Here is an 18,204-nt window from a genome sequence, read left to right as displayed (position 1 = left end):
TAGAAATTTCTACTGGGTGCTCCATTTGAGATTGTCCTTCAAGACGGTGTTCTTGGTTGCGGTTCCTTCTGCTCGCAGAGTGAGTGAATTACATGCTTTTTCATCTAAGCAGTTTTTACTGTGTTCCACAAGGACAGGGTTGTACTAAGGGTATGTCCTTCCTACCTAAATTTCATTTGAGCCAGAAAGTGGTTCTTCCTTCTTTCTATCCTCCTCATCCTGGTAAGGAAGAGGAGCGACTCATAGGTTGGATCCTAGGAGAGCTGAGCTTTTATATTTCTAGGATATCCAGGGTCAGAGTGGACAATCAACTCTCTGTGGGATATGCTGGACACCGATTGGGCCAGGCTGTTACCAAATAGACCTTGTCCAGGTGGATTATCCTTACCATTACTGAGTGTTACCAATTGGTGGGTAAGGACCCTCCTGAAGGGTTGCGATCTCATTCCAATAGGGGCGTGGCTACTTCCACAGCCCTCCAACGGGGAGTTCCTATTAGGAATATTTATGATGCAGCCACATGAGCTCCTATCCACACCTTTGCTAAACATTACTCCCTGGATACGATCCATAGTCGAGATATGGCCTTTGGTAAGGCAGTTCTTTATTCCGCCATCTGATTGGGTACTCTAAATTATTTTCCCTCCTCCATTTTCTGTTACTGCTTTGGGAGTCTGTCAAAGATGTGGAATACGTTGGAGGACACAATCCATTTGAAGAACAAGTTACTTACCAACTGGTAATGTTCTTTCGATTGGATGTTCCTCCAACGTATTCCACATCGCCCTCCCACCCTGCCCCTCTGGAGAATTTCCTATGCGATTTCAGCTTCCGTTTCCGCAAGGCTTTGTGCAGTCATGCAGGCATTGGATTGGTGCCACACGTTCTGGGTGGGGAATAACAAACTGAGGCTACGGGCGCCGTGCGTCCTATTTATAACATCCGGTGACAACGTCATCGAGGCAGGATGCCCTGTGCCGAAAAAGTTTTTGAAGTACACAGCTGTGGACATTACATGTCAATGATGTGGAATACGTTGGAGGAACATCCAATCGAAAGAACGTTACCAGTTGGTAAGTAACTTGTTGTTCTCTGTGAAATAGCCGGGTGACTTGAGGGCGACTGCCTTATAGATAATGCAGCAAAACCTGAACATGATTCGTCCGTGCAGTGGGAGCCAACAAAGGTTGATGAGGGCCAGGGTGATGTGGTCGTATCTGTGTACACCCTGGATGAGGCGTGCGGCCATGTGTAGGACACTTAGGGGGCACAAGGGAGGATGACGGGGAGCCTTTGGGGTCGGCTTTGCCCCCATCCTGGTGGGATGGGACCAGTGCTTCTACAGCTGTCCAGAGGGAGAAAGGGCATGCCTTTCAGCAGGAGGGAGCAATGATAGCTAGGTATGTCTTGAAGGAGAGGTGTTTGTCTATGTTGAACCCGAGGGGCTTGGTGCAGAAGGTGAGCTCAGATGTGAAGCCCTCGGGAGGGGGGGATGGTTGAGCTTCAAGTATGCACCGGACATCCAAGACTGGATCAGCGAGAGGCAGGTTTTCAGCCTGTGAATGTCCTTGATGGAGCCGATCTTGAGGTATAGCTGTGTTTCATCGGCACATTAGTGGATGTTGTGTGCGGCTTGGAGGACTCCCTGCGACTCAATGTACATACTGAAGATCACTGGGGAGAGGATGGAACCCCGCAGGACTCCACAGGTGACTGGTAGCATTGGTGATCTGGAAAAGTCCATCTGAACAAACTACTTGAGGTTGGCCAGGTAGGACTTGAACCAGCGTAGGGCAAATTTGCTGATCCCAATGCACCAATGTAGGGTGTCTGTGAGCTCCCTGTGGTCTGCATGGTCGAAAGCGGCCGAGAGGTTGAGTAGAACCAGAAGGCATGGGTTGCCGTCGTCAAGGATGTTGAGGGTGTCGTCGACCAGCTGTATGGTTGCTGTCGCCATGCTGCATCTGGGTCTGAACCTGGATTAGTAGGTTTGGAGGAAATTGTTGGTGTCAGTGTTGCTGCAGTTGCACCGCTACCACGTTCTCGATCTTTCCTAAGAAGGGAAGATGGGTAATGGGGCCGTGGTTACCTAGGTTGTCAGGATCCAGAGTGGGTTTCATTAGTAGAGGCACGATTTGTCCTGTCTTTAGGGCCTAAGGGAAGGTGCCTTGAGTTAGGGAGCTGTTGATCTCCAGGTAGGGAGGCAGAGCTTCTGCGGGGAGGGTCTTGAGGATGGATGCTCGGGGGGGGGGGGGGTGTCCTCTATATACGGTGTAGCTTTGATAGGCCATTGTTTCTACCAGGTCCTCTGTAAAGTGTCTTGCATGTTTTCCAGGGCTTGGAGATGTTGCGAGGAGGGTCTGTGGATGCACAAATGGTGTCTATTTGCTAGCAAATCTTAATATTTCATTTTATTTCTCACAGGATCGGATTGTATCAATGACCCTTGATAAAGAGTATGATGTAGCTGTTGAAGCCATCCGATTGGTCACGCTCATACTTCAGTGAGTTGAATCCACTCTACTACTAAAGTATTTATTTTGCACAACAATGATTGATACTTTCATAATCATTGAATTTTTACAATATGTGCTGTACTTTAATTTCTTCATTGTTAATGTTACATGCTAAAATCTTCACAATCTGATAACATAGAACTATTTACTGTGTGCAGATGTGGTTTAACCATGTGTGCAGAATTGTTTTTAGATGGTACTAACTGTAGTTCAAAGGAATCTTTGCTCTTGGGATGCAGTTAGTCATTTTCAAAATGACTAAGATTACAAGCTTGTACTGTGCATTTTACAAGTTTCTTGCAATGCACACCATTGTCTCAGCAATAAGGCTGATCCACCAGGCCACTGGTACTACAACGCCTTCACGCTCCCGCTGAAAACGCATGTTGTAGGAATTGATTATTTTTACCAACTAACCTTTGGATAAAAATGCATTGCAAATGTTTGGAGTACATAAAATAGGAAGTCATAACGTTTAGTGTACCTAGTTCCCCTTTAAATTAATGCATGTTATAGGATAGAGAGTATTTGATGCTTGACATCCTGATTTCTGCTCTGTGCTATTTCGTAAGTCTTATTGTGCTGTCCTAGCGTTTCAAATGCTCAGGGAACCAGAAGACTAATCAACTCTGTTGGCAAACCATGCATACATTTATTTTTTACATTTTCATGATTCCAATGCAGAAAGCATTCAAAGAACAGCAGTGTCTGTTGGCATCATGTGAATGCTTTCACAAGGACCTTGGTGCTATCTGAAAGCCTCAGGAAAATTAGTTTAACGACAGTGAATACATTGTAACAGTTATTAAAGAAATACAAGAATTCAAAATGATTTCATTTGGGCTCCCCTATTAATTTCCTTAATTTTCTACTTAGCCCTGATACCCGAAGAGGGAGCAAATTGGCAAGTGGTGGGAAAGTGTTAAAACAATGCATCCTTTCTTCCAGACGAGAAAACGATAGGACGTGCAGAACTGCCATGATAGCTTGGAAACTATCAATCATTGAACCTGTAAGGGGACTTCCTTACTACTTCTACCACTGGGTCCCCAATGTCGCAGTGATTCCAGCTCCAACTCATTATGTGAGCACCTCATCCTTATGCAAATGACTGCAGTTATAGCTCAGAAGCCCCCAAACCAGATGCCTGCAGCTAAAAGACTCTCCTAGTAATCGCAATACTTAAGTAGATAATCATTTAAATATATTTTATGGGGTTTTCCCATGATGTAGGTGTTTGAACCTTGAAAACAATTGTGTTAAACAATGTCTTTCTTCTTTTTAGATAAAATTCAGTAATTTGTTCTGATTTGATGTCAGAGCAATAAAGTTGACACTACTTTTACCGACCCTCGGTCCCTTTTATTTAATACTTCGGTAAGTCAGTCTTTTGGAGCCGGAAACTAAGCTGTTTGCACAGCAATGTCTTCAGAGCAGAGCCATCATGCATACTTGGGGGCATGGTTCCCTGTGCACTCTATTGTAGTTGCACTCTGGTGTGTTGGTGGCACAGTCTTCTAATCGTGCAAGCCGCCTTTGGCGGTGGGCATCGGGCTAACCAAAGTCTCCTCATGGTTGAGTTGTGTTCTGTTGTGTCAAGATGTTTGATCCTGTAGAGGCACTAGCTGCCACCATTTTGACTGTAATAGTCTCTGCGTTTCGGAGGGAAGCTGACATGCTGATGCTGCACCCTACGATCCACATGGGTGCCTTCTTATCTGGTGCATTGACTCGTCCCCCTTGCCTTGCTCTGTCCATTCTGACCTGGTCAAAGAGGACTAACTTCCTTCCTCCACATCCTTGGGTACTCTAACATATTGACTACACCACAGGGACATCAGATCCGGTGCCCCCCAATGACTGAAACCTGGACTCCTCTCTACAATGCAGTAAATAAACGAGGGCAAGTTCTTGGAGCGCTTTCAGATGAGGCACTAGTCAGCCGTCTCAGCCTCTATCAAGCCGAGACTGCTACTTGAGTGATTAATTGCAGCATACCTCAAAAGTGCCTTGATATCTCCATTTGTGCAATCCTCCTATCACCAGGAGGATACAGACATCAGTGACTACAGGGAGCAAGACATATCATCTTCCACAATCTGAATTTGGGATTCGTTTGGCCATTTCAGCCCCCAGGGCCTCTCGAAATGGGTATCTCCCTTCTGAAGGCCTTTATTACTGAGGCCTTTAAGATGTTCTCTTATAAAAATAGAAAGCTAGCCCTTTGGTATGGAACACTGTGCCTTCAGACAGGGTGTGCTTTTCTTGCCACCAATAGCCTCTTTCTTGGTAGCTGTTGGAATGTATTTTAATTTGTAAGACCCATGCTTGTGGATTGGGCCAGTTCTTTAAAGAACAACAAATTGGAAGAGACTTCTGGATGCCTCCAGAAAGTGTCCTTAAAATTGTTATCCTTACAGCGGTATAATGCTATGCCAGTGCCAGACAATCAAAGATAGTGACAAAATATTGAGTTTCCAATGTTATAGTGTGCCTGACTGGCAAGTCTGATTTCATTTAAGCTCACTTACCAAGGCATAACTTTACGTAGGTATTCATCCACCATATTGTTACAGGGGTCTGGGTATTTGCCTTAGGGGGAGACATGTGGCAGGCCTTCTGGTTTAGGGCCCTTCAAATTTACCTAGGTTGTTCATGACAATCCTGGACTTTACCTTTGACAGATTTGAGGTGTTCCTCTTCCATATGGATGAGGAATTTGCAAAGAAACCCTCCAACTAGACTGCCAAATTCTTGGCAATCCTGACTAATATCATCTCTGAGCTGTTTCTAATCGTATCTCCCTGCCTAGGCAGTGACATACGATTCACAACCTTTGCGGCTACAATGGTTGTTCAGTAGGCCAGCAGACAGGCCCCACTATTGCATTGATAGCAAAGGAAGACACCACTATCAAGGGATTATTTTGCCAGCCCTCTTCCAACCTGGTGGAGAAACTAAGATGTCTGGGTTCATGACTTGCCTGTGTGGGACCGATGAAGGCATTTTTGTCAGGTTGGAGATAAATCACCTCAGACCTGAGTCATGTCTCTGGTGCCCATGGGGGCATCTGATTTCCATTATCCTGCCCACAGCCCCTTCTTTTCTCCCCTCCCCCTTCAGGAGGGGCTCTGCTGGGCTTTACTCCAGGCTATTAACTGTGCACAAACAATGCCAGACAGTCCTGCACCCAGTGCTGGGCTATACCCCCCCCTTCAATTGCTTTGCACAGAGAAATTCAGCATGGACACAGCTTTCCAGAATCTGTAAACTTTCTCAAGTGGATTGGCTCTAATCAATGGACTGAAGGGTGTAGGTCTGCAAGTTTGAGATTTTGCAACTTCATAGGAAATTGTTACAGTCCCTGTCAGAAAACTGCTGCCAATGTGTAGTCCTTCACTTTGGCCTCAAAATGCTCCCATCAGGTTTTCACCAACACGGTTGTTCGCCTGTCTTCCTAATTATGTTTGCTAATATTTGCCCAACCTGCTCATCAGGGCTCTTATGGCTGAAGTCTATTCTGTAATTTGAACTGTGGGATTTGACAGACCAAAAGAAATGTGAACTGTGCCTTTGTAACACAGAGAACCTCTTTACCACAGAGGATTTTGTGCTGGACATCAATATCTCTTTCTTGCCCAGGTCCCACACGTTGTGCTATTGTTACCTTAGGCTCCAACCTCTTTGCATGCTGTGTACTAGGAGGTGCCTCTGTCCAATGAGGAAGCTCCAACTTACTGTGACCATCTCTTGGGACCAGCTTTGGGGCAGTCTAGCGATTGAGTTGCCATTTTACCCTTGATCCTCAACAACTTTCTCTGGTGGTGTCGGGCATCTCTCACTCTGACAGCGCTCTTGTCTTATCACTTAAGACAAAATATTCCAGGATCTGTCAGACCTTTCCTCTGTTCTCCAGCAGAAAGCTTGAAGCACATCACAATTCTGGAATAGTAGGCCTTCTTTGTGGCTCCCCGAGCTATTTCTGTTATTTTGGCGAAACTCCCTGTGGAAATCTGGGAATGGGCTCTGTAGCACTAAATCTTCCAACAGTCGCAGCTTCTTATATGGCAGGACCATGTGGATGCAGTTAGACGGAGTTGTTTGAGATAGGCCACTCATTAATGGGAGTCTCTTGCCCAGGTAGAGTTCTTCACTTCCCATGCAAACAAAAAATGCAGAATGTTTGCTTCATGTTGAGCCTGGCTGCCTCATGTACATTTTGAAGTCTTGTGATGACCACCCACCTGTGACACTCTAATTCCCAGATCTCAAGATCCTCGCCCTTTAGCAGCCAACCATTTTCTGTTCCCACAACTCTTATGTAAACAGAAATTCAATGCAGTCCACCCACTTCCCTCAATCTTTGTCAAAAATAATTCTTAATTTCTGGTTATGATTCGGCAAAACTTTTATTCACATTTCTTACAAGACAAACTGACAGCATCCTAGCATTAACCCGCTCCCAACCACTCTTTGTTTGATGAATATTAAGTGGGCCTTGCAGGACGCTATTCCCACCTCTTGCTCCGAATTTCATGGTCCTGGGAGACTAGAACGCCCCTAATTGTTGCATATCCACGAGATGTTGCGTGGCAGAGTTCTTCTGGGTGAAAAGAGTGGCGCACATGTACGACAGGTCGCATCCTCCTCATGCGAGAGACATAGGTTTGCTGGCCCATGATGTTGTTCATGTGCTGATGTTGAAGTGCATTGTCCGGGCCGGTTTAGACTGGCGTGATCCACTGGCACAAGTCTGGCGACCTTGTCCCAGTCAACTGAGTCAGGCTGAATGTTGATTCTTAGCGGTATGGGAGCAAATGTACCGTCCACATTATAGCATCCAGCAATGCCTTGTGCCAATAGAGGGATCGGTGTGCCCTAACCAAATTCTGCTAAGATTTAAAAAGAAAAACACTATGGTTGTGTGCACAGGAGTGATGTCACGACGCAGCAGCAAGACATTTTCCTTCTATTGTTCTAAAAATGGTAATTGCCTGCCTCCCCCTGCTTTTCCCGGATCCGGTGTTAGGCAGAATTATATGCAGTGCCCTTTGGGAACAATACATACAATTAAGACTACAAGTAACAGTGCAATTTCACCTTTGGTACAAGCCTGTACTACACAGTTATAAGGGTAGCAGTAGCACAGCAGCCTGACATATCTCAAGAGTAAGTGAGCAGTACAAATAGTTACACAAAGGACAGCAATTACTATGATTCTGGCAAACACTGACTCAAGGTTTTTAAGTAAAAGAATATATATTTATTTACTCAACAGTTGTATAACATTTCACTATTCTAAGCAAGGTACAAATCACAATCATAAATACACCACACCACTTCCCTTAAATTCCAGACAAGTTAACCTCACAAAATGAAGTGGGAGCAAAATGGCACTATTAGGTAACACCAACGGGTGAGTAATCGGAGCAATTGAACAAGAGAGGCTACAAGGTTAAAATCCATTAGAAAAGGCTTGGGGGCAAAGTCAATGGTTCAAAAGTCTTTTGAAGAGAAGGACAAGCCCTCGGATTGAGGAAAGATTTCAAACACTTTCACCGCGGCTGACCGAAACGGACAACTGGATTTGCACAGTACCTTAAAACGGAGAGGGAGCTGAAGCTGAGGCAGACGTTCCTGGTGGTTTCTGCAGGCTCACAGTTCCTCAAGCGACTGTCGGACTGATCAGGAGTAGGAAGACTGGAGGGTCCTGCGCCACCCAGGGAAGAAACCAGCAGCAGAGCAAAACGATGAATAAAAAGTGCGCTCCTTAAAACCCAAGCATGGATCGACCTTCCTGGCCATATGTCCCACTGTAGCTCTGAACAGCGAATTCGACCAGAGGAGGGGTCCAGGTTTGTGGTTTGGGCGAACTGGTTGGTCGCACCAGCTGAAGGGAAGAAGTTTTTTTAAACATTTTTTTAATTAATTTTCAAACCAAACAACAATACAAACAAACATGCAGTGCAGTTTATAACAGTTCCATTATTCACCCGTTAATCCTGGTCACTGCTTCCCCCCTCCAATCCCCCTTTATGAGCCTCTTGTTCCTCGCATCCCGTATCTGCTGCCCGCGGCAGGGTCTCGCTCCCCTCGGATTCTGTCAGATCCGATATTGTTCCGAACAGTTCTGCTATTAGTAATTTCCATGCCATCAGGGTACCCGCTTCCTCCTCACCCCTTATGCTGCTCGCCTCTTGCCATACCATCGTTTCAGCCTCCGCCCATTTTTGCAACTCCTTCCACCACACCTCCACCCGCGGCTTGTGACACGTCTTCCATCCCATGGCAATCCTTCGTTTGGCAAGCACATATGCCAAATCTTTCAACTTCCCGACATGTTTAAGTTTCCGTGAGCTCAAGGGAAGACGTTTCTTGAAGGATCTTCTCTGTTGTCGGATTCGGAGATTCAGACCTGCTACAGGGCTTCACTGGGCAGTTCAGTCGTGGTAGGGGTCCTCTTCTTCCAGTTCCTCATTGGTTCTTTCGTTCTAGTGGCGCCTCTGCTCTTCCAGTCCCAGAGACATGCTTTTTATGCAGTTTTCCCCCATTCATATAGCCTGGCTGTCACACAGCAGGGTGGCTGGCCTGGCAAGGCCAGTCCCCTTAGCCAATCAGACAAGAGTGCGACTTGGGTTACTAAGGCAACCCATGGCAGCGGTCGGAAGATTCCTCCCTCACATCCTGCCCATCTAGACTATCGGGCGCCTTAAGGAGGGCTTCTGTGCAGAACCTCGCGAAAAGACAGCGAACAAAGGAGTCATCCCTGGTTTGGCGCGCAGAGAAAAACACGAGAGACTTTAACAAAGAGAAATGGCAAATGAAACCAGCCGGAATAAAAATAAAATGTATTTGGTCAAGCGGGTTTATGTTCGAGGCTACTATAATAGCCTGGAACAATACCATGTTTATATAATATGATCGCAGTAGGAAAGTTAGGGAAGATACCACTGCCACCAGCCAAATCTTGGTGTTAGGGAAGCGAAACAAGGCTCCAAGAGGCACAGACAAAAAGGGAATAGAATTAACCCTTACCAGTACTCCATGTAAAATGGGGTGTACTCGGTCTGCAGTTTAAAGTGACTATATAAAGTTAATGGCAACTTTACCTGTTTCTGGGGTACAGTAGTCAGCCCCAGAAAAATAGAGGCAGTTGGAAGTCTCAAAGACAACCCTGAGTCACTGCACTGAAGGTGCTGTGTAACACACACAAAAAGTGGTGCACATGGAGTAGGTGAGGCTCCAGTGCCCAAGATCACACAAACAGTGAAAATACACACAGCAGAACACATGTAAGAGTGGGAAACATGCTCACACTCTTACCAGGTGAAAAAATAAATCCCAGAAATCCAGCAAAGCTGCTGAGGGACTTAGTAGGTAAGGGAAATTAGCCATTCTGGAGAATTCTCCATAACATCCGGTACCTTTTGTTTTCCATGATCGGCATATTACATTTCATGTCTGCAGAACCCGTTTTGTGATTTGAGTGCAACTGTAATACAGATTATGTTCTCTGTTTTTGTTGATGTATGAATAGGGCTATCAATCTTCGGCCATTAAAGTGCCTCCAATGTATTAGTCAAAGCAGCAATCAATTTTATGGCAAAGAAACCATGCTTTGAAACTCAGAAGTTCATTCAGTTCATACCATAAAGCAAGTATTCCTCTTGTGAATTTCACGGAAGGCAAAGGATTGGGAACATGTCAAGGGTCGAACTATGCCCAGCAAGTCTGTAGGGTATTTATTAATGATGTGGTCACCTTCTTACTACATGTCTGGCAGCAGGCGACAATACCTGCCAGTAAGCAGAAAAATAACTATGCACACGTTGCCGGTGATGTAAACTTTTTCAGAGACTTAATTTCTAATAGCCAACAATATATCAAAAGTATTAATCTCCTCCCTCATCTTCTCCACTCTTCTACTGCTCCTCTCTTCTCTTTCGACTCCCTTCCACTCACCTTTCCCCCTCAAATCTATCAATCACTCTGCCATCCAATCTCCTCGCGATTCCATCTCCTCTTCACTTAACTCTCTAGGTTGGCTCCCTTTTCACTCTCAGATCAAGTTTAATTCCCTCGGTCTTATCGTCAAAGCCCTCTATGGTCTTGCCCCTTCCTACCTATCCTCCCTTCTTACTTCCCATACTCCATCTCGTTCTCTCCGTTCTGCTGATCTCTTCCTTCCCTCTCTCCTCTACCCTGTGCCCTGTCCTGCTTCCGCACCTTCCAACTTCTTGCTCCTTTCCATTGGAACCACCTACCTCTCCCCGTCTGCTCTCACCTCCTACCCTTCATTCTCACTCTTCCACTCACCCCAACCTCTTTTCCTTCCCCTTTCTTTACTGAATCTACCTCTGAATCTACCTCTACTTACTCCTCCTACCCCTTATCTCACTAATGTTCCTATCTATTAGCGCTTAACTTCCTCAACTTTGTAAATTGTTCATTTGACTGTTTTCTGGTTTGATTAAATTGTCATGTATTGCTTGTAATGCGCCTTGGATTAAAGCGCTATATAAATACAAATACAAATATCCTTAGGAGTACAGAATGGCTGTATTGTGAGCTACCACAAAGACCACCTTCTGTTAATTGAACACTCAAATGAAAGAGGCGCTACTGCCCTTCAATGTGTTGGTGGAGGCTCCAGTGTTGCAAGTGTGGGAGAAACCTGCTTCTGTTGCCCCAGTGGACTGGGATTTGGCAAGGATGCACCTTCCTGGCATCTGATCCCCACACGCTCCTTCAGTGGCTAGGCATGGATCATCGCTGGGAGGACCAATCCGCATGTGATGCCAGTTGGACAGGGCTTTTCTCCAAGTCACCTCCGTGAAGTTACCTTAGGTAAGTACCCGCTTTGCTAAGGCACGCCATAAGAGTGAATGCCTTTCCTGAGAGTACCCTCAGTGGGAGGGATCGTGTTGATCCTAGTACCAGTCAAGGGCGCAAGGCTCGTGAAGCTACCGACCCACAGGCCGACTGGTGTCTTTGGATCCTACTGTGCCCGTGAATGAGTGACCGCAAAGATCTGGCACAGGGCTATCCCTGAGGGGCATGGGCCTGGCCCTGGCCCAAGCCAGCACCTTCACACACAAGCACTACCGGGAACAAGCCCAAGGGCAGTTAAGCTTACCAGGACTACGCCGGATGTACATATGAGTACCGAGCAGCAGCTCTAGAGCAATCTGAGGCCTACATGTGCAGGCTCGGCGCCGGACTCTATCTTCCACGCTTTCCTGTTGGTGCAAACAAAATGGCGTCTCCTGTAGACAAAATGGCGCCACATGAGGGGATGCATTGCCCCGAGCCCTAGGGCTCACAGGGGTTCAATGCCCATGCCTGATTTTACACCAAGGGCTGAGTGGTCGCCAGTTAACACAACCCAGTGGTGTACAGTGTATATTGTGACTTCGTTGTTGGTAAGGTACACAGAGACCAAGCTACTTAGTGGCCAGACAAGGGCTCATCAGGCCGCTGCCCGTCGCAAACGCCCACGGCCGCGGGCCATGCATAACCAGCGTACGAGGAGCACTTTGATACCTTTGTGACGCTCATGAGGTTTCGGCAAATGACTGGGTTATTCTTTTTACCTTTCTTTATTATTTTATATACAGCAAACATAAGACTCAACCCCCCTAACACTCCCTGCCCATCCAGCCCCCCCCCCCACTCACATAGGTACCGATAAACAAAAGTAACTTTATGGATCATTAAAGAGTGCTATAGAGTCTCATAACACTTCTTAACCACCGGCTGTCTGCCCCAACCCTGAACCTGAATCCACCAGCACATTTGTGATCCACGGATTCTGAATGTTCAACTCAAGGTGGGTGCAGGCGACTGGGGTTCCTGGCTGATTTCCAACAAATAGTTCCCGATTGGAGGCCAATAGTCAAATGGCGACTGGATGCAGGAAGCGTCTTCGCATATCTCGTTTCTTTCTGTTCGCATAAACTTATGCTATCCAACCAGCGTGCAAACTTGCGGGCGGTAGATCTAGCCCAGGCCCTCGCCACAAGAGACCTTCCAACCACCGTGGCTATCCTCAGCATTTTTTTCTCAGTACTAGACCCCCCCCTTCAATTAGGGCCATTAGCCACATTTCCAGGTCATAGTCCCTCACTGACTGCAACATACCATTCATTGCCTCCGCTACAGATTCCCAAAAGGCGCGAATCTTGGAGCATTGCCATGCAACATGAGAAAAATCTGCAGGCTCCCCCCACACCTCTTACAAGCCGTGGATCTGTCCGGGTAAAACCTATGCAAAGCAAGCGGTGAATAATCGATATGGTGTACAAATTTGTAATGTATCATTTCGAATGGATTGTGTCCTCCCACGTATTCCTCATCTTAGATATATCCTTACCTTCAGCTTGCTGCTTCGGAAAAATGTTTCTTCTTCTCTCCACCAGAGGGCGCTCCTCTCGAGGCCGTGGCGTCTATGTCCCTCGGCGGCATCCGTCGAGCATCAACGTCATCCACTGTATAAGAGCCTCGAGCGCGCCCGTTGGCTTCAGTTCAGTTTTTCCCTTAGCTTCGCTTTGGATCTTTTCAAACGGCGCTTCAATCTTTATGAAAAAGAAAGCCATGTCTTCTTCGAATCCTTCCACACCGAAGACGGGTTTTAAGAAATGTCTAAAATGTGGAAAGAAAATGTCTTTGACCGATCCACAGAAGAACGGTCTTTGGTGCCTCGGTTCCGACCACCGAATAGAAGACTGTGGTTCGTGCCAGTCGATGACCCATAAGGCTTTAAAAGAACATAGAGGTAAACTGGCGATGGGGGAGGGTTCATCGAAGTCTACTTCGAAGAGGAAAGACTCGGGCGAGTCTTAGAAAAAATATCGCAAAAAACATAGGTCTAGGAGTAGATCAAGAGTCTTCTTCTTTGTCATCCAAGAAGACAAAGAAAAGGCTGCATCGATCTCCCTCATCCTCCTCGATGTCTTCGGAGGAGGTGATAGCATGCCCATAAAAGCATAACTCCCTGAGTAAATGAGAAGCCTTTCGAGTTTCCATGCTAAACATTTTTGAGAACGCGTCTCAGACCCTGTCAAAAAAGGCTAAAGACCATGCTCCTGCTCACGAAAAATGTGACCGAGGAAGGTCCAAAACAAGAAAAGCTGATAAAAAGCCGTCTAGGGTGTCATCGAGGGACTCTTCCCGATCACCTCATGAAAGACCTTTTGGTGCATAAATCGAAGGTAGAGGGAAACAAAATGGCGTTGAATCACACGCCATTGAGGTCTACATCGACGCCATCGAAGGCGCTTGAGTCGACAACTCCTTCGGAAGTTATGTCGAGTTGACGATCGATGACTTCTACAGTTTCCACAACTCCCTCGATGATTACATCAAGGTCATCAAAGGTTCCCTCGACAACATCGAAGGCTGTGGTTACGGCATCGGTGCCATCGACGTTTATGTCGACGCCCAAGCCTTTAATAAGGGAAAAACCCACATTACCAGAAAAGGTTTTTCAACCTGAGTAGACCTGATTTTTTTCAGGACCATGTCATCCATCTATGAGGGAGAATCATCAGAAGAGGAAGAAGTCACATCTGCTGGTGTTAAATTTGGCACAAGATCTGTTCCAGAGGAATTAATCCTCAATCAAAAAAAAGAATGCCTACAAACAGCAAGTGGTCTGGACACTTCTCCAGAGTACGAATTTGACAAGCCAGACCCATCAGAGCAGGCTGATGCGGGTTACAGAAAACTCATGAATAGAGTTACGGAATTTATGGGGTGGGGTAGAAGTTCACCAGTCTGTCAGGATGATGACATAACTGATATACTATCAGGAACACCTCAAGACCCCATTCTCCCTTTTCACATTGCCTTGCAGAGAAGGGTTAATTCTGCATGGGAACACCCTGACGCCATACCGGCAGTAAATAAAAAAAATGGTGTCAAAATATAGACCCTGCAATTCTGATCCAGAATACCTGATCAAACATCCAACTCCAGAAAGTCTGGTAGTACAAGCAGCCACTTCCATAAGAAATGCTGCATGTCCTACAATCCCTCCAGATAGGGACGATAAAAAGGTGGATGCATGGTCTAGGAAGATTTTTACATTAGGGAGTATGGCTTTGAAGTCTACTAATGTAACCTGTACCTTGGCAAGGTTAACATATACCTTGAGGGACTGCATGTCAGCGGCAGCTGAACGCATCCCAGAAGGTGAAGAGCGTGATGGCTTCTTAACCATTATAAGGGATGGAAAGGAGGCTTCGGGAGAATGCCTTCAATCAGGTTTGGACACAGCTGACAGTATCAGTAGGTCCATGGCAACTAGCACAGTGCTACGTAGATTTGCGTGGCTAAGAAAGTCTGGTTTTGCTCCGGATGTGCAATCCAGGCTTCTTAATATGCCCTTTGACGGCTCGAGGTTGTTTGACAGCAAGGTGGATGAAAGTTTGGAGAAGCTGCAGACCGCCAAAGCGGCGGCTTTTTCTGGGATAGTCATTCTTGCAGGGGACTTGAATGCTGATTGCTCTGATCGTTCATGAGTAACTGGGTTCAATCCCTGGAATAATATCTTCATTGAAGCCGATCGCAAGGGCGCTGCAAGATATTTGTCCAGGGATTGAACCCAGTTACTCATGAACGCAGCAAATACTATGCCATTCAGCCTGTATTTGAGAAAGGCTAATAGTTTTAGCCGAAACACGTGTCATACAAAGGGCTACGTGAAATAAATACTTCTGAAAAAAGTGTATTTGGCGCTGTCTTCAATCTGAGTATATTTGAATTCTAGACCCTGTTTCTGGCTGAGGGCCAAACGTCACGAAGGAAAACTCCCACTTCCAGTCTGCATGTCAAATCTCCCATCTGATGGCCTCCTGCAATAAAAGTGCTGCTAAAGGTGTCAAAATTCAGTGTTCTCCAGACCTGCTGGCTGTGACTCTGAAAGCGGGGACTTCAAGGAAAGTCATCCTTGGCTGGAGCATGACTAATGTGTGAAAATGTAGGCACCCACGTCAAAGAGCAAGCTTCCAACACAAAGGCGACTGATGAAGGTACAGGCTGACCCAGTGAAAACAAATGGCATGAAGCAGAAATTGCCATCTGTCCCACAGGAAGATTCACAATTAAGTTAAAAGGATTATCATCATTTAGGCCTTTTTCACAGCAACCATAATGCGGATTGATTTCATTTTTGTACCTTTTTTAATGTCATTTCTAGGCGATTTTGGAGATATAAAACCTGTGACCCTAGGAACTATAATGGCCAGTTAGACTAGGTTTCTGGCTGATCTGAGCATGTTCCAAATGTGAGAGTTGGTGAGCGGGTGGGAAATGAAATTAGGGATATGCTTAATAACTTGCATATTCATAACTCTTGTACTTTTTATGAAAACGGCAGAAATGTGCCACATGGCCATGCTACATTGTACAGATTTGGTGGTCGGCTTATCTAAATCTCCAAGATCAGCTAAAACTGAAAATATGTTTAGTATGCAACCTGCTCACAAAATTATGAAGAAGTGATACCTCACTAGTTTTTGCCAAAAAGTTGAAAGGAGAAGAAAGGGGCGATTACAAATAGCAATTGCCGTATGTTGCTCCAGACCCCTAAACCAATCCTGACTTGGAAGCTGGTTTGGGAGGCGAGAGAGGGCTAACTGTCCAATCCTTGGTGCAGGAATTATTGCAGGGTACCTCCTAAAGATTGTAAAACTGGTGGTGTCACCACTGCTATATAAGGGGCACTGCACTAGGACGAACAAAAACTGGGAGACAGAAAACGGAAAAAGACGGGATGACAGAGAGAAGAGACAGACCATGAGGAAGGCTGCTGAAACTTACCATCCGACAGCTGTAAGGAGACACCAGAGGAGATTTTAGAGAGTGCATCTGGGTGGAGCTGGCTATTTCTAGGTAGGCCTCAAAACTAACTGGGTCCTGTGGTGGAGAGCGGGAGGCCATCTTTGAGAGTGGAGTGACCAGACCCTTGCCCTATCTTTCCAGAGTATCCTGAGATGCAGCTGACTTTCCTGAACCTTAAAACAGGCTTGCTATGTATGTAGAATTAATCCCTGGAAAACCAAAAGGTGTGGGGGATGGAGGGAGGTCTGCTTGCCTTGTATCCTTTCCCTTTATAGTGGGGGGAGGGGGACTTCTTTAAGGAAGAGGCGTATCTTTGTTCTTAAATCGGTCCAACCTTTTTATCCAGCTTCCCCAGCACAGGCCTTTCAGTAAGGGGTCTGAAATTCCCCAAAGCATTCCGATTTTTTGGTCTGACTTCCGAACATAGACCAAGGCAAGGGGGTGTCTGAAAAACTAAGCGATAAATCACCCTGCGTTTGTTTTAAACCAAAAGGTTGGGCGAAATTATATAATAGATCAGTGTAATTATTTCGAGAAGTGAAATTGTCAAAGTGTACAATTGTTGTTGTCTTCTTTTTAACTAACTTTTGTGATTTATGCTGAGAGAAGTTGATTGTATTTTGCCACGGATAATGTGGTGTTTTCGATATTTTCGTGCTCATTTCTATTACTGTTAATTTAAATAAATACCAGTATATTTCCCGTACACCGGCCTTGTTCTTGGCTCATTGATGGCTCAGGGAAGAGGGATCCAAGTTGCATGATGTGTCTGAGATGGGGCTAAAAAAAAAAACCTGTTAAATAGTTTGTTGCATTACCACTTGACTGGGGGAGGGATGGAACGCCCTGTGTTGCGGGTGACTTCTCAATAAACAGTTAAACAGCCTTGATTAAGGCAACAGTTTAGATTCCCCCTCCAGCTCCACAGTCAAGCGAGGGGACTTGAAGCCCAAGATTTGTCCAACAAAGGATACCACTGGCCAAGAGACTCCCAAGTGACACAGAAGAGGATGCCCCAAGCTCCGCCAGAGCCATTCATGATAGGATGCACAATTTGGCAGGCTTGCTTGAGGTGTCCAATCTGATGGAACCACAGCAGGAGTCCTGAGGTATTGTCTCTGGGCACATCAAACCGATCCAGCTGTGAAATAGTTGTTTTTAGCTGAGGCCACATCCTTGTGGGAAAATCATCACTTGCTACAACCCACAAATAAGCTACAGACCAGATGCTGCCTCCTGGCATAGGAGACGCTTTGCGTGACCTCCCACCCACAACCTCACTGGTGGCCTCTGTATCGCTGCTCACTAAACATCCCGGGTCAGGAACTACTTCTTCTTCTGCGCTATCCTCAGTAAGGAAGGTAATATTTTGGAGTCGTACATCCGCAAAGTATAGAGCAGAGGCACTGGTAGCAGCTGGAAATTAAAGGCTTTGGAGAGAATTTGGCGTTTTATTCAAAGTTTTTTTGCTTGCAGGAAAGCAACAAGCTTTAAAGTCTGGACTAGCAGAGGCAAAGATCGCACAAGACCTCAATGCATCTGTGCACCACATTGACACAGCCAGCAATGGATGGCTCTTGGAGAAGACAAATGCAGGGTGGCATGGATGCACCCCTCAATTCACACAAAGTCCAAGATCATATTGTAGTTATTCCATTTAACGGTCAGGACCTGTTCCACACCTCCATCTTACAGTACTTAAGAAATCAGGTCAGCAGCCCTTTCATCAGATTTCTTCCAGAGAATCTAGACTAGTCCCTCAAAGGATTTTGTGGTTATCAAGAAAGATACCCTAGCATGCATAAAAAGAGGAGGGCAAGAACCTCCTCAACAGGCTTCTTCTCAG

At 45.9% G+C, this 18,204-nt stretch overlaps 1 protein-coding gene across 5 annotated transcripts in view; it reads left to right on the top strand.

The window, feature by feature from the left end:
- Positions 1–18,204, top strand: part of STAG1 (STAG1 cohesin complex component) — a 2,120,576-nt gene that overhangs the window by 1,224,909 nt on the left and 877,463 nt on the right. For all 5 annotated transcript variants that reach the window (XM_069618021.1, XM_069618024.1, XM_069618022.1 and 2 more), the window contains one exon: positions 2,425–2,504. In XM_069618021.1, the coding sequence (XP_069474122.1) occupies positions 2,425–2,504 (80 nt within the window). The remainder of the gene's footprint in view (positions 1–2,424; positions 2,505–18,204) is intronic.

Source organism: Ambystoma mexicanum, chromosome 10 (assembly GCF_040938575.1).
Source record: "Ambystoma mexicanum isolate Mex_15411 chromosome 10, UKY_AmexF1_1, whole genome shotgun sequence".
NCBI classification, from domain to species: Eukaryota; Metazoa; Chordata; class Amphibia; order Caudata; family Ambystomatidae; genus Ambystoma; species Ambystoma mexicanum.
The sequence above is the reverse complement of the archived record's forward strand: the minus strand, read 5'-3'. Positions and strand labels throughout refer to the sequence as shown.